A 23,189-nucleotide genomic window follows, 5' to 3' on the forward strand; every position below is an offset into this window, starting at 1 on the left:
AAAAGCTACCGTATATGACCTTTAAGGGCTGCTGTAGAGGTTATATTGCCACACAATAAGTAAACAGATAAAGCTTTGTCATTCTGGTTGAAGAACTTGGCCTTGCTGTGCTGCTTTATTGTTAAGAAGTGCTGATGGCTATTAATAAAGTTATAAAAATGGTGTAGCTGAAGCATATTTAAAGGGCTGTACAGCTTAAATGAAAGATAAAGTCTAATTTTTAACTGAAAGGTGGTCTTTTGTCTTTTAATTGCTGGATCTTACTTTGTCTGTTTCTTCTTCTTACCATAGAGAGAAAAGATGACATCACATCCTCCTCTAAAGAAATTAAGATCTCTCAATGACCTGGATCAGGCTAATGAGGAGCAAGAAACTGAATTCTTAAAGCTTCAGGTCATAGAACAACAGAACATAATTGATGAGTTAACAAGGGTATGTCCAGAGCACCAGGAAATTAGGAATGATTCCTGTGTACAGTTCACCACTGATAGTATTTCTTCTTATAACTAGAGGTCTGAGGGTTAATATCTTATTTTACTTTTAACACCTGCAAATTTTTAGGTGTAGGTATGCAAGGGTGCAGTTTAACTGAATTTCTAGTGGGGCATCAGCTGCTACAACTCAAAAGCATAACTCTTGTGTGTGAATTGAGCTCTAGAAATGAACACAGACTAAGAACCGTGGAGCTTGGGAAGATACCTACATGTTCACAAGGCTGTGTCACGCTGGTTTACCATTATAACTAAGCCACCATTCAAAGTTTCCTTAACAAGAGGCAGGCACACAGCGCGATACCATGTGCTGGGAAAGTGTGTGCTGCTGGACAGTGGTTCACTAGTTCTTCTGTCATTTAATACTGACAATCCCTTTTTCAGCTGACTTTGCATTATGATGTTGAGGGGAAGGAGAAAGAGACTCCAAAACAGGCTGTTGCCTCTTCTAAGACATCATTGCTAGGAGTGGTGAGATCAACACTACCGTCATTTAATGACTTGAGACAGAGGCAGCATCTCTGCAGGGAAGGCAGACAGCCTCTCATACAAAGCCCAGACTAGTCCCCTGCAACAAGCCTCCCATTTTAACAGGAAATCCATCAGTGCATGTCATTTGACAGCCTGTCAAGGCAACTGCACAACAAGGCTGGGGGGCAAGGGGTTCAGGTATCCCATCTTCCCTTCTTCAAGTGGTTTTCAGCTGACACATGTACAGACTTGGATGAGAGTCATCCCTTCCACCTGGAATCAGATTCCTGTTTGAATGTATGAACAGAGAGTCAGTGGAAGCCCAGTGATTTATTTTCTCTGTGGATTTGGCCTTCTACAGCTGCAAAAGAGAAGAGAGAGTAACTTTTTAATCTTATTTTTCAGGACAGGGAGAAACTTATTCGTCGCAGAAAGCATAAAAGGAGCTCAAAGCCAATTAAGGTAAGAGGAAAAATTGTTTTCAGCTTATAAAAATACTAGTAGGCTCTGTAGGAAAACACACTTTGCAATCTGATTAAAGAGAGCTTTGTGGATTATAACAATTGCTTTAGTGACCAGGTTTATAAATACCTTAGTTACTTTGGGAGAGCTTTCTAAGTCTACTTTGAAATTCAGTTAAGGGTGTGTAACTCTTTTATTTTCAGCAAAGTGGGACTTTTCCCCCCCTCTCTCTGAAATAGTAAAAATCTCCTTTCCATCTGGTTTCTGTAAATATTGGTCTCAAGGTCTGTTATGCTGAGATGTATTTACATTTCCAGAGACCTTCCCATCTATCTTCTGCTATTTATTTTTCACAGTACATACAGGCTAAAACAAAATCCTTGTACATCTTTATTCTTCAGGTGGAAGTTTCTGCCTGAGAAATTGTCAGTCTCTCCTGCTCAGTTCCACAGGCCTTTGGCTGCCCCTTGTATTACCCTGAATTGGGTCAAGTCTAAAGTTGGTATATTTTACAACAATTTTAGAGCTGAGTAGTCAGTAGTGGTTCAAATATCTCCTTTATCAGCTAGATGTGAAGAATGACTTTGCAACAGCGATGTCCCACCTCCAGAAAGCAGAAATACTGTGTAGGAAACAGAGCTTGGTTGCTCTTTGTCCTCCAAGGACATCCCTTAGTATGTCAGTCATGTTCAGCAAAAGTAATGCAACTCTCTCCTACACACAGAGAATTTCAGACCAGTAAATCCTAGATGTGTCATCACATTGTTTCTATATGGGTTCTGAAGCAATACACAGCAGGCGTAACTGGGAGACAAGGACGAAAAAGTATTTTCATCAGTCAACTTAATTTCTAAGCCAGAGATTATAACATGGGACAATATGGCTATTGTCTTCACTTGGAAATATAAGGAACAAAAAAAGATAATATATGCAAAAGGCTATTGGCATCTTTGGTACATGTTTTTCGTGTGATTCAAATTCCAGGTTTAGAAGGTTGTAACCTGTCAGCAAAAGTGAAAAATGTTGCAAAGCAGAAGCGCATCTTAAATGCTCGTCGATCAGTTTCTCTGCAGAATTATTCATAAGCCAAGTATTTAAATGCTTAGATATGTACCCTGAAACTAAGCCTGCAGGGTCAAGCATCTATACCTTCATAGGACAGGACTCACAGTTTTCATTTGATTTAATTCAGTTACTGAGATTGGAGATAGTGAGGTGTCAGACATACAAACAGTGTAGTGTGAACAATCTCTTACAATATGTGGCAGTTACTGTAGTACTGGAAAGATGTGTGAGATAAAAGTTCCTTCACGCTAGTTTTTTATTACCATAGCTTTCACTCACTTACTCCAACAGCAATGTCAGTGAGAGAAGCACTGAGATATTAAAAATTTCGGTAGTATCCGTAAGACAAGGAGGGTTCCCTGTTCTGCACAGGTTTCCAGCTCTGTATGGTGTTATCTTTGCACACCAGTCTGCATGTTGACAGGTGTCTTCTGAACAGCTTTGGGATTAACAAAACAATTCTCCTGCCTTCCTGCAAGGACAGAGACTTTTCCTTTGGCATGTTGCTTCTCCCATTATGTTTTCCAAGTCTTAGACTGAGCCAGATCCTCAGCTTAGAAAAATTAATCAGCAAACTCATTCTTCACCAGCGCAAGACCTAATCTTCAATATGGTTCCCTTCAGGTTTGTTTGGAGATGGTAATTGCAGGGGTAGCCCATTGCTCTTTTTTCACGTGCTGCCTTTTTTAAGTAACTAGCAATGTGATTTTTGAACTAACCTTTCCCTCCCCATCAGAAACTCATGCTACCTGTTTCCAAGGAGATTCAGAAATCATGTTTTCCCTTCTTTAGAGACATGTGGTAGATACAGTTTTTGGGTACGATGATGATTCTATGGACTCTGAAACATCCTCTGTGGCCTCATATAGAACAGATAGAACACCAGCAACCCCAGATGATGATCTAGATGAGGTAAGATCTGACTCTTTCCATAGGCAAGGACAGGTTTTCAAGAGACTGACTTGCAAAACAAATGGCCAGGCTCTCAAAACCACTTAGGTTTTTATAGTGCATATTGAGTGATAAGTTCTTCATTAAGTTTGGCCTCAAGTTTGGCTACTGATATACTGAAATGCTGAGAGGTTTTTTCAAAATCTAGTCCATAGAGTCCACAGCTATGACTTCATTGCAATCTGAGATGATTTTTTTTCCTCTCCCCTTAAAGGAAATAAACCTAGCACATTTCTTTTAGCTTAAAGACATATAAACACTGTATAAATTCCACATTCTTATTACTTCATATTACAGCAAGCTCACCATAAAAGTTATTTGAATCAAGACCTGTAAACCAGCTGTTGTGCTTAACAAATCACACTTGCATTCTTTGCTTTGGCAGTGCTTTACTGTCTGGGGCTTAGACATGTCCTTTCTTATACCTCAGGGTTTAGCAGCGGAAGAATCAGAGCTGCGGTTTCGACAGCTGACAAAGGAATACCAGGCCCTGCAGAGAGCGTATGCACTACTGCAGGAGCAGACAGGAGGCATCATAGATGCTGAAAGAGAAGCCAAGGTCAGTAGTTGTTTGAGGGTAAAAGCATTTCATTGCTATCAGGACATGCAAACCCCTCAAAGTGACATACAAGGGAATGGAGTTACATACAACATCCATACAACTGAGAGTTGTCCATTTCACTCATTTGCTGAGTACATTTAAAGAGAGTGACAATTAAGAATGGATGCAATCACTCAGTTTACAAGGGGCTGTCCTCCACCTGAACCTGAAAACTCTGTAGTTAGGCAGGCATGCCAAAGCAGGTAATTCTGCAGTTTGGCACAGAATCACAAGGGTTTTCTCATCTTTTGCCCGCCCGGGTGTGAAGAGGTTGGGTTTTAAAGGTAAGTGGAGGCCTGTGGGTTTTCACAAAGGCACACATTGCACCAATTTTAAGAATATTCACCTCAGTGTTTCTAATGGAGAAATGCAAATTACATTCAAATTTGAACATGATGCAGACTACAGTAAACCTTCCAAGGCTAAAAATGTTGTCCCTCTAATAAAATCATAGAATCATTCAGGCTGGAAGGGACCTTGGGTGATCTCCAGCCCAAATTCCTGCTCAAAGCAGTGTCAGCTCTGAGATAGGTTGTTTAGCACTTTATTGAGTCAGCTCTTGAAGTCCCCCTAGGCAGTTATGATTGCTTCTTTCCACTACCTTTTGCCACTCTCATCTACTAAGCACTTTTCTTCAGTTCAGGGACTGCCCCTTACTAGGGTCTTCCAGCAAAGCCTGTCACCCCAAATACCTGAGCTTGTGTTTCACTACTCTAATGCAATACACAGTAATAACAGTCGAGTGGGGAGACGGGGCTGATCTACCACTCCGTTCCCTTGTGTCATCTGTATGCCAATGGCACAAAACACTGCTGAGCCAGAATCTTTGTAACGATTACTTACTCAGTAGAAGCAACAGCATAAACCTAGACTCTGCTGTGTTTCGTTTCCTTTTAATACCAGTCACATTGCTGTCTTTGTTACTGTTTAACGATGTGCTTGACTTCAACAGGCTCAGGAGCAGCTCCAAGCTGAAGTCCAGAGATATAAAGCCAAAATAGAAGATCTGGAGAAAACTTTAGCACAGAAAGGGCAGGTAAGCACTTCTTGTGTATTTTCTTTTCCTATTTTGGATCTTACCTGCTCTGCTTACAAAATACATAGCACAATTTCAGTATAGACTTTTATGAGACATAATGTGGCTGTTCAGTAAACAGGCAGGTCTAGCGAGTTCAGAAGCCATGCTACAGCTTGATAGACTAATATGTTGTTACTCTGTAAATGACAGTTCGTTCCTGTAGGATTTTAAAGCCTGAATATTGTGGCTCCAATTTTCAATAAACACGCCCAACTTCATGGAGTTTGATTATTCTGTAATAGTACTGCTTCATCCGACAGGACTCGCACTGGGTGGAAGACAAACAGCTTTTCATTAAGAGGAACCAAGAGCTTTTAGACAAGGTATGTTCCCAAGTTTTGCGTGTTCACTCTGAATGGTAATCTGGATCCTACAATACACTTTTTGGACATGCAGTTTGGTGCTTATAGGTGTAGTATAAGGATAGAACAGCATAGATTAATATGGATAGGGTAACATATGGAAAGACAAGCCCTCTCCAGCTCTGCATAGGCACTGTTGTTGCTGGCAGTTGCTGATGCACCAGCTCTGCTGGTAAGCTCTAGCCTGAGAGCTGGAAGCTCTGCTCATCGTTCTGGCTCTGACATGCAGACCTTTGTGTTCCAGTAGCATTGCAGTGAAGTCTACTGCTGCTGCTGTACTGGCAGGATGTTTTGAGCTTAGCTTTTATGTGTGAAACAGCAGTAGAAATGCAGTCACCCTCTGATGCTAGGACCCTTTCATACTCCCTAGTCGCTGTGTGTTCTGTATATTTTTAAGGGCTTAAAGTCATCCCTAGGTCCAGTGGAACTTGTACTGCTCAGTCCTTTGGTACCTTTAGGAATAGCACTTGTTTGTGTGTATATATATATTTGTATGTATGTATATATATTTTTAACCGTAGAATATAAGGATACAAAGGACCTCAACGTTGCTTGCATATCACCAACAGTAACAGCAGTGGCCATACATATGACTGCCATCAGCAAGAGGCCATAACTCCAGCTCTCCTGCTGTCTTTCACCTCCCCAGATGAGGTCTTTTAGCCTGTGTTCCTCCCCTTCCATAAACACACCTAATAAATCTCCGGCCCTGTGCCATCCTTTGCTATCCAGACAAACTGACCCATGGGAGCTCCTTTGACCTGAGTCTTACCATGCTCCCTAGCTGTCTTTGTCTGGGCAGTACTGAGACAACCTGACTGCAAAACACATGTCCAGGCACTGGCTGGAGACTTGCAGAAGAGAGCAGGCTGAGGAGCTAGTGGTGGAGTTGTCGAGAACAAGCAAGCAATGGGTGGTATTTAAGTCTATCTGCTAATTGACAGAGCTACTTGTGTGGAGATGCTTGCCATGCAGTTCACACAAGTGCTTGCATGGCTGGGATGGCTGCTCAGTTAACTGCCTCCACAAAGACAGCTCTCCCTGCGTGCCATTTGTGCTTCATGTTCTGCACACTGGGAATCTCTGGTCTAGACCAAGCTCTTCTCCAAGGCAGGTGCAGCTGTTTCTGTGTCATTCCTGATAGATGCTTATCCAACCTGTTCCCAGAGTCATCCAACAATAATGTCTCCACATCCCTCCCCAGACAATCTATTCCACTGCTTTACCATGAGAGCAGTATGTTTAATAGCTAATGCAGACTAATCTAATAGCTAACCTGACACCTCTGTAGAGTTAACTTCCCTGCTGATTTTCACTAGGATTGGATTCTTTTAGGAAAACCTCCAGCCTAAGCATTTTATGATGTTTAGGAAATTGATAAGCAGAAGTTCACTTGTAAACTAAAGACTCACTGAGGTAAAACAGCAAGTAGTGAATCATCTCTAGAGTTTGGATTTTGCACTGCCTATGCTACCTCAACTACTGCTCACCAAATATTCAGTGTTTCTTCTAACAGTCGCACAGATCCTGAATTTACATATTTCTTTTAGATAGAGAAACTGGAAGCAGAAAACAACCGTCTGCAACAGGAGCTGCAGGATGCCCGAGACCAGAATGAGCTGCTGGAGTTCCGCAACCTTGAGCTGGAGGTGATGGATGAGCTTGTTATAGTAGAGTTGGTAGCAAATTAAACTAATGCACTTGCACTGGACACCAACTTTAATCAAGTGTTTACACAAGCATTGTAGTGATATAACAGAGTAACAAATCAAGCCCAGCATTTTTAATTGTGAGCTGAAGTATGTCAGCTCTAATATCCTGGAAATAGTAAGCTCCATACTTCACTGGTTCACCTCTCTCTGAGCTAGGTGCCCAGTGTGCATAGATAAGCTTAGCTGATTAATGTCAGCATGGCTTTTAGTTACCACACCTGCGGATATGGTTTTTCTAGTACTTTGGAGCAGTCTGTTGTCAACATGCTTTGTTCTTATTGCTGGCCTAGAGTCTACTAAAATCAACAGAAATTAATTACATTTAAATTAACCAAATAAGCAAGGCTTAAACCCCATCCTCATGTACTTTGCTCAGGGCTGCATCCTGGTTCACAGCTAAGATCCCTCCTGAGAGTAGGCATCCAGGGGTTTTTTTGTTTGTTTTTGGTTTTTTTTCATGAACCTGAGCAGGAGGAGAAAGAAATGTTGAGCGTACTTTTATCTTTAATAGCTGAAGAGTAGAGTGTTCCTCTAAGAAGTCAGAGATGCAGGTACAGTTCCCTCTTCAAGGTCTTCAAAGCCCTGTTTCCCCCTATGAAAATCTTACTGCTGATCTATAAATTATACTGGCTTTGTTCTTTTCCCCTCTTCCAGCAAGGGTGATGAGAGAAGAGTTCAAGTTTCATTGAGAGTGCTGCTGTGAGGAGAAGTGCACCTCTCTAGCCCAGTGCTTGAAGGACTGAAACTGTTTGAAGTTTAATTCAGCAATGATCGATGAAATTGCATAAGCAGTTGTAAGAGAAAGTATCAGACCCAGGGCTGTTGTCTTCCAGTACCACACCTATAGGGCTGAAACGGTTGTACCTTGTCCCTTCTGACCCAGCAAATCTTGAATTCTTTTCTCTGGAGGGACTTGGCTGTGAGAGGAGAGGGGGACTGTCCTACCCAAACCAATCTGTACTGGGTGATTAGAGCACTCTTCGTTACAGAGGAGAAATGGGCACATTGGCTCCTGCAGCAGAGGGAGCTGAAGTCAGGTCCGCGACAGCCCGCAGGGCACTCTGGCTCTGCTGGGAGATGCCTGTGGATCCCCAGGGCTGCTGATGTGGGCTGGGCTGTGCTCGGGGCTGGTGATGCCAGTGCTGCCACCCTGCTGTGAGTATCTGAGGACAGCTAGGGTACAGGGCCAAGGTGCCCAAGAACACAGGCTCCCTGGATACAGGTTTGCAACAGCTTCTGTGCTATTGATTCCTGAGGCACTTTGATCTCACTGGACCTCAGTTTCCTGCCACTGTGGTGGGGATAAGAGACATTTCATACAGGTGAATGTGGTCTTGCTCCTATAGCCTTTATCATCATTCTTGCCAATGCTGGCACATGTGAAAAGCCAACAGTGCCTGCCTATGTGCGTATAGTGCTTGGCCAGGAGTTGTCCTAATTTGTGTCTTGAGGCTGTGGGCCCTAGCACAATGAATAGCAACAGCCTGTCTGCCCACTTGTGAGCACTGTCACTTTTGCAAGCACTGTACATGTTCCCTGTTGAGCAGCTCTCCTCATGACCTGTATTAAGTAAGAAAGACCCCACAGGCAACACTGGAGATTGATGGAGAAGCTCCAGAAGCCTCTGCAGGTGGCCAGAGGACTGGGTCAGACCTCGATCTCCCTCTTCCCAGACTGCTCCTGGTTACAGATTCTTGTTATGAGCACCAACTGACAAAAACTTCCACCTGGTCTTTGGTCCAGTATAAGCTGGTTTATTTCTCAGTTGTTCTTTTCAGTTGCTGTCCAAGGCCTTATATATTTGACATTCAGAGCTTGTAGGTAACACAGAGCCTTTCCTGGCTCTCATGAATCAGTGCTGTGACAGATTTGTCCCTTATTTACAGAAATTTCCCACAGTTTTACCTGACAGCTGTGTCTCCATATGACATGGAACTGGACTGATCAAGTGAATTATGTGTTCATAAACCAAAAATGTATTTGAAAGTGAAATTTGATCTTCACTTCTGTGCTTGCCTGAATACCTGAAAGGGATGAGAAATAACATCTTCAAATTTTTATTTTTGTCTTTGGTCCTTTAAAACTGGACAAATATTTGTAGATTCTATGCAATGAAGGTGTATAGATAGCTAAATTAATCAACTTTTTGGAACTTACTACTTTCTACAGATATTAGAACATACAACATACTAGGATGAGCAAATGTGTAATCTGAGTATCCTAGTAGTCTTAAGTCAAATACCTGTTTCTAAAGGCAGTATTTACAACAATATATAGTTGCTCGACGCTTCATTAAGCAAATCACTTGAGTCTTAGCCAGGTGACAGCCTTTCCACAGACAATTTGTGAATTGACATAATTAATCAAATAAATAATCTCCTGTAAAATAATTAGCTTGGGTTTAGGATCCTATCCTACTTGGCACACTGTTTTTCAGACTAGGTCTAAAGGTTTCTTTGACTTGTAAACTGAAGAGCTTGGCTTTGTAAAGCATGATACAAACAGTAGCTGTGGCATTTTAATGAGTTGTGTATGCATCTCCTTCATTCTAATATGTTCTCTGGTATCTTTTCAATTTATTTTCAGGAAAGAGAGAGACGGTCCCCACCATTTAATCTCCAGATTCACCCATTCTCAGATGGTGTGAGTGCTCTGCAGATCTACTGCATGAAGGAAGGGGTTAAGGTAGGTCAGTTTTATAAGGCAGCACTTCTAACTACAGGAGTGGTGGGTGCTGCCCATATAACACATTACATTCACCTCTGCTAATAACTCCACTAAACTTTAAGCATTTAAACTCAGTCTAATGTAAGAGTGTGCGATGACTGACACAATTGAATTGGACTCATAATTTTCACCATAATGATAAAACCTGGCTCAAAGGCAACTGAAATCAGTGTGTGATGCATTTCCGTGGGATGAAACAAAATGGTCAATTTCAGCATGCTTTGTAGGAGGGACGAATATTGCAGCTGTGATAAAATGTGCATGTCATGCCTTTACCTTATTCTCTCTTTGCAGGATGTCAGCATCCCAGACCTCATAAAGCAGTTAGACATCCTAGGTGATAATGGGGTAAGTTAAAGTGGGAGATATTTTCCCTTTACAAGCTGCACTTTGTACAGTAGAGTAAGTGAAATCTGTAATTATCATGACTATTTTCTAAGATGCTTGTTAAATTACGTAATATCAGAACAATTCATTTAAGGAGTGTTTATGTCTGTAAGTTAAGGATTTGTGAGACTTCAATAGTCTGAGAACTAGTAATGAAGTAGCAGCTTTAACATCCGGTTTAGCAGACTGGGAAGAATGTCCAAGGCCACTGATACTTGGAACTGGGCCTGACTGCACTCCAGTCATTCAGGAAAGCATGTGAATTAGTTTGGCAGTCTGAGCCAACCACATCTTCATCAGGACTGGGATTCCTCTGCAAACAGTTTCATAAACATGCAAGAATTAAATCCCTTGTGCCTTGCTAAGTGGGCATTGGTGCCCACTTCAGTCACACGTGTAAAAGAGATCATCCTCTATCTCTGGCCAACTTTAGATATGTTTTAAGAAAGTGTATAAGAAATAAAAATGAAGGATCATGATTGTCAATTCACATGCTGGTGTAAACGAGCATTATTTTTACAAAAGCTTTAATGGAAATTCAGCTTTGTAGAACTAGCATGAAGACAAATGGGTCTCAGTTTACATTTCTCATAAGGTGTAATGGAATGAAAACATATAGTTAGTCCATATCATGCAGAAAGGCAAAAGCAGTGTTCTTTTTAATATGTTAACAGACTCTGAATGTTTGGATGGGAATAGGATACCCGTACTACAGGGATCCCCTGAAAACTATAGACCTAGTCTGTAGCCTGGACTATCTTTATTCATGCAGGAAATTGCTGCCAATTTTTTTCTTCCCTTTCTTTTTCTTCACAGAATTTAAGAAATGAAGAACAAGTGGCCATAATTCAGGCTTCCACTGTATTGTCCTTGGCAGAAAAGGTAAATTTGCTTTTCTCATGTGTTATCTAAGGCCTCATCTAACACTGGAAATTTTCTGCTCTGTTGTTGTTAATATTGTCAAACTTTCTAGTGTAGGAAGTGATTCCCCAGGTAAAGTAAACTGTGCCAGCACAGTCCCAAACACCTTGCTTAAGCAGGAAAAATACTAAACACAGCTGGCCCAAGCTGTGAAGTCAAAACAACTGTCAAATGAAACTTGCAACTGTAAACTGAATGAGAAACCATCAGACATTTAAGCCATAATTAGTTATAGCATGGGATTATATATATATTTTATATATATATATTCCTGAGATTTCCAAAGCTTCTGAAGGGATCTGTATGCAAAATTGCCACTGAAACTATGTGTCTTAAGTTCCTTGTTTTGGAAATTAAAAAGAAAGTGAGGGTTGGTTAAAATTGCTTTCTGTGGCTCAAATGCAGCACACAATTTTGTCAATGTGACAGCTTCCAAGGATTCTACTCAACAATTCCTCCTCTGTAAAGAGAATTGCTGTCTATCCAGCTAAGCTATTTTTGAGATGCTAGAGCCCCATCGTGGGCCCTTGTCCATGGGATGAAATGGGTTCCCTGTCCATCCAAGGAAGTGTGCTTTTCCATCTTCCAGTGATGCGGTAATGGTGGTCCTCTTGCTGCTTCTCTGTCAAGTGCTACCTACAGACATTGTGGCTGCCCCGTCACAGGAGAACAGCCTCAAGATGGGCCCAGAACTAGCAATAGGTTACTACAAATAGACGAACAAGATTCTGCAGATGTCCCATTTGCCACTGCCCGTGTGCCTAGAAAACACAGCAGGTTACAGCTCTCATTGTCTTCCCTCCAGTGGATCCAGCAGATTGAGGGAGCTGAAGCTGCTTTGCATCAGAAGATGATGGAACTGGAAAGTGATATGGTAAGCAAACTTCCTTTAGTACACATTTCACATTTTAGGGGCAAGACACTGCGTGTGTCACATTTACTTGGTGTGCCAAAAGATAACTAAAAGGGTCTTTTGGCAAATTAAGTATGCAGGCTTTCTCTGATTATTGGTGAATCCATAAAATTTTTACTAGTCTGGTTCAATGCAACAGCAGAATAACAGAAACAGAAATAGTGAAAACTTTCCCTCTCTTTCCATGAGGATGACTGTTTATTAATAACTATGGAGGACCCAAAGGTTGCTCGGTGTTTTTCAGAGATGTAAATAGCCACACTCTTTCTCTCATAAGATTCACAGTCTAAACATTAGCTGTTGTATTACATTGTATTCAATACCACTATGTGGGAAACTAAAGAATTATCACGCTCTTTTGTTTCATTACATTTTAAGCGCGTACCATCCTAAAGGCAAAACATTCACAGCTGAACTGAAGTTCCTGTAGCACCAGTAAAGTTAGTACTTTACTCTGTTCTTATTCTAGTTAATGGAAGTAACATACAAGATGAACAAGCATAACTACAAGAGTTGAATAGCTGTAGTGGTTTACATTCTGTTCCTATGGTATGTCTGTACTTGAGTCAATATAGCTTAAGGCAGGCTGAGAAGTTAAGGCACAGCAGCTTCCCACAAATAATGTGAATGTGAATATGCCTGTTTAGTTTCTGTTTAGTTTATTGCACTTTCACACTTCTTCCAAAACAAGAGAAAGCAGAAAAGTAGTTGTCCATGATGCCAGAGGAGGTAACTTTAGAAAAATCACACAGAAACCCCTAAACTACGCTACTGAAATGCCAAGCAATATCACTGAAGTCAACAAAGAGATGATGGATTTAGTTCCATGTAGATCTGATGTATTATCATACAAAAGCAATCCACAGCTATTTTCCCTTCCTTCTTTTCTAGCTGAGTCAGATATTAATTACTCTGCGGAGAGCCAGTTTAAGACCAGTCTCCTAGTCCTGCCTGAGTCGGATATCTGTAGTTGATTTAATACAACGTCCCGAAGTACTTTGAGTAGCTAATTCATTTTTCTGTCCAAATGATCCTTCATTGTAGGAGCAATTTTGCAAGATAAAAGGTTATTTGGAGGAAGAATTAGACTACAGGAAGCAAGCTCTTGACCAAGCATACATGGTATGTACAAAGGAAATTCTACAGCACATATTGGCCAGCACTGTCACAGGACACAGACTCTTGTTGGATCAGGAAGAGAGGTTTTTGATTTTTTCTTAGTATCTTTTTTTTTCTTTGTTTTTTTCCCATTCTTCTAATGTACTACCATGCAATCTGCAAAGCTTCAACATGACACCTAGGTTTTTCATGTCACAAAAAGGCAGATCTCCTGAAGTCTGAAACTCTTTTTGTCAGTTAAAGGCAGATACTGCTCATTAATGTTGGCTTGTCCGACTGGAGTCAGTGCAACCAACTGGAACTCAGATTTGGAATCTTGGCCATTTTGCACATGTCATAGCAAGAAGACAATATGCCACAAAAAGCAAGAGTTCCTGCTCTAAACGCTGCTATATCAAATTCTGATACATAGGTCTGATAACTGGCTGTGCAAGTTCATCATGTTTGTTTTGTCAAGTTAATGAGAATGCTCATTGATTAGCAGGATTAAGAGCAAAGTAGTCTGCCAGTGGCCTCCAATCTTTCCTCTTTTGTTTTTTAGCACAATGGGTCAAAATTTTAGAATTGGTGAAATATTCATCTTTACACTTACAAAATAGGTATGAAAATTTTATCCAACTCCTAATCATGTCTGTAACTGCTTAAAAAGTTGAAGTGAGGGATTTCAGTGAAAATTAAGATTAAAATATTTTAAAAATGAAAGTTCATATCCTTTTGTCAAAACACTGAACCATTTTATGAGTTCTGTTTTTCACATTTTTGCACACTTGAGCACAGGGACCACCTCTCATGCAGGTGCCTGAATCTGCCACCGACCCCCCAGCTCCCACTGTGTTTTAAACAATGTTTCATCTCTAACTGGCTTTTGGTATTGCATCAACCAGAGGATCCAGGAACTTGAAGCCACCTTGTACAATGCTTTGCAGCAAGAAACGGTGATAAAGTTTGGGGAACTACTCACTGAAAAACAGCAGGAAGAGCTAAGGACAGCAGTAGAAAAGCTAAGACGTCAGATGCTGAGGAAAAGCAGAGAATATGATTGCCAGATTCTTCAGGAGAGGATGGAGCTGCTCCAGCAGGCTCATCAGGTAAGAAAAAGGAGCCACGCACATCCATATCTACTCAGCTTTGCTGTATAAGAACATAAGCTGAGGTCAAATGCAGGCAAGCTCCAGGTCGTGAGAGAGCCTGGCATATAGTTTTTTGAGTTGTTTCATACTTTGCTTCTTTACTGCGTGCACAAACACATGTGATACTACCTTGTGGAGGATTGTTTTGGCATGTTTTGAGTCTTACAATTCCAAACAACAGTTTTCATCCAGAATTCTGTACACATGAATCTAGCTTTGTAATAAAAATGATCATCCTTAGTTATTGGACTGGACAAAAGAGGAACTGTATGAATGCTTTTGGCTGGTATTACACAGGAGAGTTAGCTGTTTTTCCAGACACTTATGCTCTGCCCCCCAAAGTGAGCAGTTGTTACGTTTCACTGCTGAGATATTGTACTACATTTTGCGTTCGAAGACCAAGTTTGCTGCTCCGCAAGCTGTGAGGTCCTAGAGCAAAATGGTAAACAGTCACAGCATGCTAATTAATGTGACAGCTGCACAATGAAACAAAACTTACTCAAATGTTTATGGGAAAAAGGCAGAAAGCATATGCCCAGTGGTTTGGGTTTCTGCTTCACAGGAAGACTTATTTTCACAGTCCTGCTTGATCCCAAGTTAGAGACTTGAGACTGGTCCACCCTTATTTCTTCTTACCAGGCCTTTGCAGCGTGAGGAGCTTCTTGATTTCAGCCATGACCGCTGCCCTGATTAACACTGCCACAGCAGTTCTGGCTTCTTTGAACAGCTCTTAGCCAGCCTCAGTTGCAGATGGGCTTGGGAAAGGCTGAGAGGCAAGGAAAGGAAGAGATAGTGTTTGAAAGCTGCCATAAGCTAGTTGTCTCATCTCCAGACAATTAGGAAGATGGTCACGGGGCACTGTCTGCTCTCCAGGTGCCAGGGCCTCCAGGTGTCTCCTGGTTTGCCTCGCTGTATCTCCGCTGTTTGCTAGCCAGCTGTCTTATGCCCTGACTAAATAGAGAAAAGATACTGAGATTCAAGGCCTCATTTTCTGTTACCCGTTCTGTGGGATCTCTCTTCCCAAGGGGCCAAAAGTTTATCTCATGTTATGTAATTTTTCTAGAAGTACCTAGCTCTACTAAAAAAAAATACACCTTGTCTATAAGTTACATATATCCCACTCACTACAAAATCAATGTTTCCATAGTATTGTATACATTTATCATTTCAGATCTAAGAATAACAATTTAATCCTCTTTCAACACATCAAACTGTGAGAAATCTTAATGAATCATGATATAATTCTTAAAAGTATAACCATGATCTTACACTTACCACCTATTTAACACAGGATTAATATAAAATAGATAATATGAAACAGATCCACTATTGATATTAATGTCCAGCATTTGACAATACAGTCAGATATATGCAGTAGCATATTTTGAGCAGTTGTACACATGGTAAAGTTGGGGTTAGGTCAGGTTAGTGGACGGAGTCATGGTATTACACAAGACTATCCCTGCCAAAGAAATGGATTTGTTAATTTGTAGGCTTTTGGCACTTGGAACATTAAGTTACTTGTTCAGCGGAGCAAATTTACTGAGAATTTAGTCTAGATGCTTTCTTTTCTGATTTCCAGAGGATCCGAGATTTGGAAGATAAAACTGACATCCAAAAGAGACAAATTAAGGATCTGGAGGAAAAGGTTGGTTCTGTTATGCTTCTGAAGCACACCGATCAACTTTTTTGAAAGTAATGACCTAGCTCTCTTGAACTACATGACCTTTTTGTTTAGCTGAATCAGGTGGACCTGCTGGTGGTGGTCTACTATGCTTTCTTTTCAATTTGTGTTTCAGTATATACAGACTTTAATCTTAAGAGTCTCCTCCACAACATTTCATTTGAGGAAATAAATGCCAAACACTTTTAATTATGGTGGATAATACTGTACCAAATGAAGAAGCCTTTACTTGACTGTTAAGTGCTGTGTTGGTAGACAGGCAATACTTCCACTAAAGGCAAGATGAGGCTAGCAAGCAGGAAGGACTGAATGAAACTGAGTGAAGATTTGAAGATTGTCCTTATCTGGCAAGACAAGGGAACTCAGGTTCTCATGCTATCATCTTTATTGAAGCTTGTAATTGACTATGCAGTATAAATACGATACCAGAATCTTCCCCTTAAACTGAACTGTCAAAGAACTATATATGCACATTCTTTATATATACTATATATATATACACACTCTCTCTCTCTCTCAAAATATGCACTGCATTTTTTAGGTGAATAAGGCCAACCGTCACATTGAGTTTTGCTACTTGTACCTAGGTTAGATAGGATAGTTGAAAAAAGATCATAGCATGGGCACAGTGTACTGCTACCAATAATGTCTTTTCTAGAAGTGCCAGACTGGTGTAAGATGCATCTCTAGTGGTAGCCTTGCCAGTGTATTTACATTAGTAAATATCAATGTCCATGTGTAAATTGTAACATGAAATAATGGCTATATTAGTACAGTGACAGCAGTGCTAATGAGCCCTTTCAGTTTGTATGTATGTTCCTAAAGTGAAACAAGTGGGCATAATGCAAAACTTGATACACATAATTCTTTCCACTTTTCTTTCAATATTTTTGTGCTACAAGGACTCAGTGTCTTTCTTTCTAATATATTAACTTGGAAAAATAACAGATGATAATCTGTGGTGAAAATAAAAAAAAAACCAAAGCAAAACTTATGCCATGGTCAAATGAAGACCTTGAATAGGAGACTTCTTAGTGTCAATTTTCAAAAGAGCTTTTGACTCACAAAAATTCTCATCTCTTAGATGTCAATGACAACAACAAAGACAACACATTCATGATTCAAATGAGACATCCAAAAATAGATTCTTAAACATTTAATGGTTAGGGTTTGATATTATGCGTGTGTGTGTGTATATATATATATATATATATATATTTCCAGGCTATTTCCAGCATGGATTGCAGGTACTGTTTTTTAACACACTTAAAAATATCACCCATGCTGGTTTTGATAACCAGCTTTGTGACTTCAGTCAACCCGTGGTGGTTCATAGTGACAGTTATACCTCAGGCTTTCAATATGGTGCCAATTGTAATTCATCACCAAAATTAATAAGATCTGTTTTCTAAGCCTAGGAGGTAGTATGGTACTTACAGAAATAACTAGGGAAATACAGTGTTTTCTGAATGCACATAGTTATTCTAATTGTCCTACAGAGCGCAAAAATAATCCTGATGCTTACAATGCCATGACCTTTAGTTTTTATGCAATCTTCTTTTTCTTCTGCAGTTTCTATTTCTATTCTTGTTCTTCTCTCTTGCCTTTATTCTTTGGCCTTGATGTCAATGTGCCTCTTGGAAAGGTAAGACTATTTTGTTTCTTTCCTCAAAGCTAGCGCTTCTTGCACAGAGCTGAGGATCACATCCTTGTGTGTTCTTGTGTATGTCTGGAGTCAGAGAATTCAGCAGGTCGTTGTCAGTTTGTAATAGTTCACAACAAAGGATCATCACACTAGTGAGTTGCCACAGGGAGTTGCAGTCAGACCAACACTATCCAATGTACTTGTAAGTGAATTGTCAAAGCTTGCTGGTGATACTGTGCTATTCAGAATTGTAAAAATAAAAGCTAACAAGAATTTCACAGTATCAAACAGCCAAGAGAATTACAGGTGAAACTCAATGGTGATGTTTGCAAAGCGATGCAGAAGGAAAACAGTTGTAAATCTCAACCATATACACACTATGATGGGCTCTGAACTGACACTCGGGAAATAGATCAGGAGGTTATAACAGGTAGAGCTTAGTGCCCAGAAATAGGAGAGATACAGAGGAGGGCAAGGAAGAATGATCAGCTGCTGAGAGACAGGAAGAGGGAGACAGAGAGATGGAAGGATTTCTCTTGCTCAGAAAGCAAGACAGTGTTAAAAGGAGGTATGAGAGAGGTCTAGAAAATTTGTCATAGAATGGATGGATGGATGGATAGATTGCTATCATTCACTGTCTTCTCCAGTACAAGCAATTATAATGTAATAAGTTTAAAGTAAACAAAAATTGATAGTTAATGATGTAGGCTGTAAAGAAGTCTTTGCCACAGCATGCTTAGCAGCTGAAAGTTCAGAGCTCATAAAGCAATGTGAAGATGGGGAAATAAATCGGGGAACTATAATGTGCATGGCCTTCACATCTTTCCCTCTGTGTCTAGCCACTTTCAGAACCAGGATGCTGGGCTAGGAGGATCTTTGGATCCAAGATAACAGAAGTAGAACACAGCCTAGATAATGTTATGTTAAGGACTCAAGAACATGTAATGACAGATCAAAATTTTCTGATTTGGGGACAGACCCATACCATTAAATTTCTCACTGTATGTCTTAGCTCTAGCTTGAGCTATGTCAATGAGTAAATTCTTCTGCCCTGCACTTGAGGCAAGCTGAGAATACAGTTGTGTGTGAAAGATGTTTCGTCATGCCCTTCCACCATTTGTATTAGCTCAGCCTTTATTTCCAGGTGCAATTCAAGGTATTGATTATAACCAAGTCGTATGGGTCCAGTTTGGTGAGTTTTCCTTTTCCTTCTAAGGGAAGCTTCATTTCAGCTAGATCAAGGATTTCTTTTGCAGTTTCATGCTGATGCAGAGAGAGCTCTCAGAATTAGCCACATCAGCTGGAATCCACTGCCTCTTTGGCTGGCCAGACCTCAAAAAGAATGTTTTTATGGGCTGAGGCAGCAATATATATGGAGGTTGGGCTGAATAGGGAATGAACCATAAGAAAGAATCAGAGGAATGTAGACAGATCAGTGATAACAGCTTCTGTAAACAATGGCCAATATCATTATAGAGTTGCTACTATTTAAAACATACTGCCTTGATCCACTGAACATTAAACAGATTAAGTTATGACTGCATACTTACTAATGCTCCTGCCGCAGGATTTTGGGGAACGATGACACAGCACAGCAGCTGTGAGATGTTTTGAGTGGCCATGACTGGTGAAAATTTGATTTTACAGTTTCTTGCTTATTCACAGTAGGGAAAAAAATCAGGAAGTCTTCTAAAACAGCCAAATTACATATAGGCTAATTTTAAGAAACCAAAATATTCACAGTACACAGTAGTAGCAAATAATTTTATATGACTCTGTCTTTTGCTGTACCACAGAATCATGAGTCCAGAACAAGCAGCCAACCTAGAGGGAGAGTCAAAAAAAAAAAAAAAAAAAAAAGTCTTGGATTTAAGGTGCGCCTTGAAAACTCACAGGGAACTGATACATTTGCAAAAACCTGTCTGCATGAGTTTTTCCCATTTGCCTATACTGTTGTCCTTTTTCAGTTTCTATCACAGCTACAATAAAGTCCTTGTGAAGTGTATGAGAAAAAACTGGGGCAATAAGAGGTTCAGAATTTTCTGTATGTACAGTTTGCACCTATATTTTCCACCTGTATGGGTATGGAATTGGTTTTCTACTGAATATTTGCCTCTTCTGGTACAGCTACAGAATTAGTAAGAAGTTTATACATCCTAGTTTTACTAATGCTGGTGTCTGCTATGATGGAAGAAAAGTTGGAAATGGGGAAGGGGTTCTTATTTCTTTGAAAATGTGCCTCAAAAGATATCCCTTGCTCAGTTTAGGTCACCTTGATTAAAAATGCATTCATTACATTAAACTACTGAACATTTTTTCCTAATCCTGTCTCTTAAGATGGAGCACCCAGTAAAGTCTTTGAAGTAGAGCATACATCCTGAGAAATAAAAAATAAAATTTTCATTAATATTAGAACTCATCTTCCTGATCTTTTTAATTGTTTTTAGTTTTGAAATAAATTTTTTCAGAAGTTTAAAAAAACTCCTCAGTAGTAGATGCAAATGCCAAGAAGATCCACAAAAATGCATAAAAATAACTTTTGTTTATATGTTTATAGATATGATGTTTTTCCTTAGAAAAGAAAAAGATGATTCACATGAAAAATTTAATCCACCTGTAATTGAACTTAGAGTAGGAAATCCCTAGTCCCAGGACAAAAATGTCAGTGTACGCTTCCTGAGGCTGTATGCATGGTTTTGGTATGCTAGCACAGAAGAGAAAGGAAGACGAACTAAGAATTATAACATAACATGGATGAGTCACTTGGCTTTTCAGGAACTGCAGGTATATACCTGTATCTTTTGAAATAAGCATTTCCCAAAATAGAAACACTCCCCCCCCCATTATTCTGTTACATTGGAATTCCAGCAGTGCTGATTAACTCTTTGTCTTGGAGCCTGTGAAGATATCTCAAGTGCCCTGTAACATTTCAGTCTCTGCATGCTAAGAAAAAATGTGTTTTAACAGCCTCACAATTAACTCTGTAATGTATTCAAAGGCAGACTGAATTTTGCAGAAGAGCCATTCCTTCCCTCTTCTCAAAGCAGGACAGGGAGAACCGCATATATAGAAGGAGAAGAATCAGGACCATCAAAAAAATACAGCAAAACCTCCACATTTGCTGATAACACTTGTGCCCTTTTGGCCTAATTTGAGGGTGGGTATTGGCTGGTTAGAAAAGCTAATGAGGTGTTTAAGATCAGAACTCTACATTCCTCCTAAAATTCTAGCAGATTTATTATTATTCACTTGCAGTCATTGTTCTACCTGCATGTGGCTGCTCGGTGACATCTAGCTAATTTGATGCGCTCTTCACTGGCACATTCATTGAGTAGGACTAATAGTCAAAAGAAATGTAAGCATTTTTCTGCCCCTTTTAGGACTAGCAGGACTGTCACAGCTGCAACAGAACCAGAGCAGCGTTGAGGCCGATTTCATTGCTGGGGTTTTACATAGATCCCTTAGGGATCGTGTCAAGACTTCATTTCCACCCCCACCCTCTCCCTGGTCCAATCTCCTTCAGTAGGTTTTCTGCTTGTTTTAAACAACATCTAAGGCTTAGCAGGTGTAAATCCCTTTGGTGTAACTTCACTGAGCCCAGGAAGGCTGCTCTAACTACAGCACCAACATGAGAAGAGTTTCATTCGCTGGATTCACTGTTGCTCCATAGAGGCTGGCCCTGGGAGTGCACAAGGGTCTGGTTCGAATGACTTATGTCTCTGCTCCCATTAGAGAGGACAAGAAGCATCAGAGACAGCTGAAATGTGGTTTACAGCCCCAGAGAGCCTGCTGGTGTGTTGTGCCACTCCTAGGACCACCCAGGAGATGAATGGTTCTTTTGCCTTTCCCATCCTGCTTTTGCATATTTGGCTATGAATGTCAGGTAGGGAACAAGAAGATGGATTCCTGTGAGCTGAATGGCAGAGGAAGTAGCCATGATAGTGGTGGAGATATAGTGATGTAGGGAATGGGACATTGACTATGAAAATGGAAAAATCTTGAAGGGTGAGATGTGTGTGTGGGATATATAAACTCGATGCTTTTTCAGAGGATCTGTGTTGCTGTCAACTCCCTTGAACTGTAAAGACAGCTACAGCAGGCCCAGCATCACAGCAAGCATGATATCTGTAGAGTGTTTTACCAAGGCAAGTCACTCTACAAGTGCAAAGTATCAAGTCTTGTAGCAATTCCTCAAACACAAGGCAGTGGTAAGCAGCTGTTAGATCCTTATCCTCTGCCTGATCTTAGTCTTCACCCCCTCTATTTCCCTTCGTGGGATCTTTACCCTTCAATGCCTGAGGGGAAATCTCGAGACAGAAGCAATTTGGGAATGGTGTTGGCAAGATTGAGAGGGATTTTAGCAAGGTCATATTTTCTGAGGCTGGAATACATGGAATTAGTGAGAATAACTAACATTGATACGTGTTTCCCATTCACTTTAAAAACCACCTGCCTACCCAGGTGACTTTGACATTTGAATTAACTCAGCAAGAGTGAGCATGGCATGGGGAGTGTGCTATCAGGATTTCTGGTTCTTAGAACTACTGAGATATTTATCATCAGGGGGATCTTTGCAAAATTGCTTTACTTCCACTGGGTGCAAGTTAACTTTGTTAACCGTATCATAAGAGACTTCAAACAGATCCTTGATAAAACAAACAAAAAGCACAATGCATCCTTGAAATGTACATAGGAAGCCATGTGATGATGGAAGGTCTTTGGTTTCATTTGTGCCTTGCTGCCGTTTATCCTTTACCAACCTTTTAACTGGATGAGAGCAAACCACAATGCAATTGCAGATTATACTTTCTGGTTTCTTTCTCAGAGTGAGCACAGCAGTCACTGCTGTACTTTTCAGATAAGGAAGGACAAGCATGAATGAAACCATGGGCAGCAATATATAGTATCCAGACCAGAAGCTCTCTAATTCCTGTTTATGTGGGATTTTCCTACCTGCATTTTTTCTGTGCTTGTGAATATACGCATTCACTTATTTGTGATCACATAGGGAAGTCTGGCCTACATGGATTTTGCACTCAGTGAATTTTACCACATAGGCTTGAATGCTGAGAGAACAAAGACAAAATATGCCCTTTTTTCCCCTGTTTTTGAACCTGGGAACTGCAATCCTTTTCCATAGGTAGGGTAGGCTTCCTCGGAACAAGAGCAGTCTGTGTTTGCCTTATTGCTGCAGTGTTGGTTCAAGAGTTATTGAAACTGATGTGTAACTATTCATCTGAAGATGCCCATGGGGACTTTTATGGACCAGAGGGCTGTACTTCATAGGGTTAAATGGAGAGGCTTGGCAAAATACCCAGAATTTTCACAAATGCCTTTAATACGGACAAACAGAAACAGTTTATGCTGATAACTGTAAGAACAGATCTTTTCAACTTTCTGATTGATAGACTGCATCTTGTTAGCTGGGATACGTAGGTAGAGGAACTTCTCACTTATCTGATACAGATGT

General features: G+C 40.4%; 1 protein-coding gene across 2 annotated transcripts in view; it reads left to right on the top strand.

Moving 5' to 3' along the window:
* Positions 1 to 22,595, top strand: part of JAKMIP2 (janus kinase and microtubule interacting protein 2) — a 35,194-nt gene extending 12,599 nt beyond the window's left edge. Inside the window, exons 6-21 of one of the 2 annotated variants that reach the window (XM_010578763.1) lie at positions 292 to 432; positions 1,368 to 1,424; positions 3,282 to 3,401; positions 3,871 to 3,999; positions 4,994 to 5,077; positions 5,380 to 5,442; positions 7,032 to 7,130; positions 9,780 to 9,878; positions 10,215 to 10,268; positions 11,124 to 11,189; positions 12,034 to 12,102; positions 13,186 to 13,263; positions 14,145 to 14,348; positions 15,973 to 16,038; positions 17,647 to 17,719; positions 22,545 to 22,595. In XM_010578763.1, the coding sequence (XP_010577065.1) occupies positions 292 to 432; positions 1,368 to 1,424; positions 3,282 to 3,401; positions 3,871 to 3,999; positions 4,994 to 5,077; positions 5,380 to 5,442; positions 7,032 to 7,130; positions 9,780 to 9,878; positions 10,215 to 10,268; positions 11,124 to 11,189; positions 12,034 to 12,102; positions 13,186 to 13,263; positions 14,145 to 14,348; positions 15,973 to 16,038; positions 17,647 to 17,697 (1,380 nt within the window). In that variant the 3' untranslated portion in view covers positions 17,698 to 17,719; positions 22,545 to 22,595. Of the gene's footprint in view, positions 1 to 291; positions 433 to 1,367; positions 1,425 to 3,281; positions 3,402 to 3,870; positions 4,000 to 4,993; positions 5,078 to 5,379; positions 5,443 to 7,031; positions 7,131 to 9,779; positions 9,879 to 10,214; positions 10,269 to 11,123; positions 11,190 to 12,033; positions 12,103 to 13,185; positions 13,264 to 14,144; positions 14,349 to 15,972; positions 16,039 to 17,646; positions 17,720 to 22,544 lie in introns of those variants that run through there. The other variant, XM_010578764.1, reaches the window with a different exon arrangement.
* The last annotated feature ends 594 nt before the right edge of the window (positions 22,596 to 23,189 follow it).

The sequence above is a fragment of the Haliaeetus leucocephalus genome, unplaced genomic scaffold (assembly GCF_000737465.1).
Source record: "Haliaeetus leucocephalus isolate CR32 unplaced genomic scaffold, Haliaeetus_leucocephalus-4.0 Scaffold656, whole genome shotgun sequence".
NCBI lineage: Eukaryota > Metazoa > Chordata > Aves > Accipitriformes > Accipitridae > Haliaeetus > Haliaeetus leucocephalus.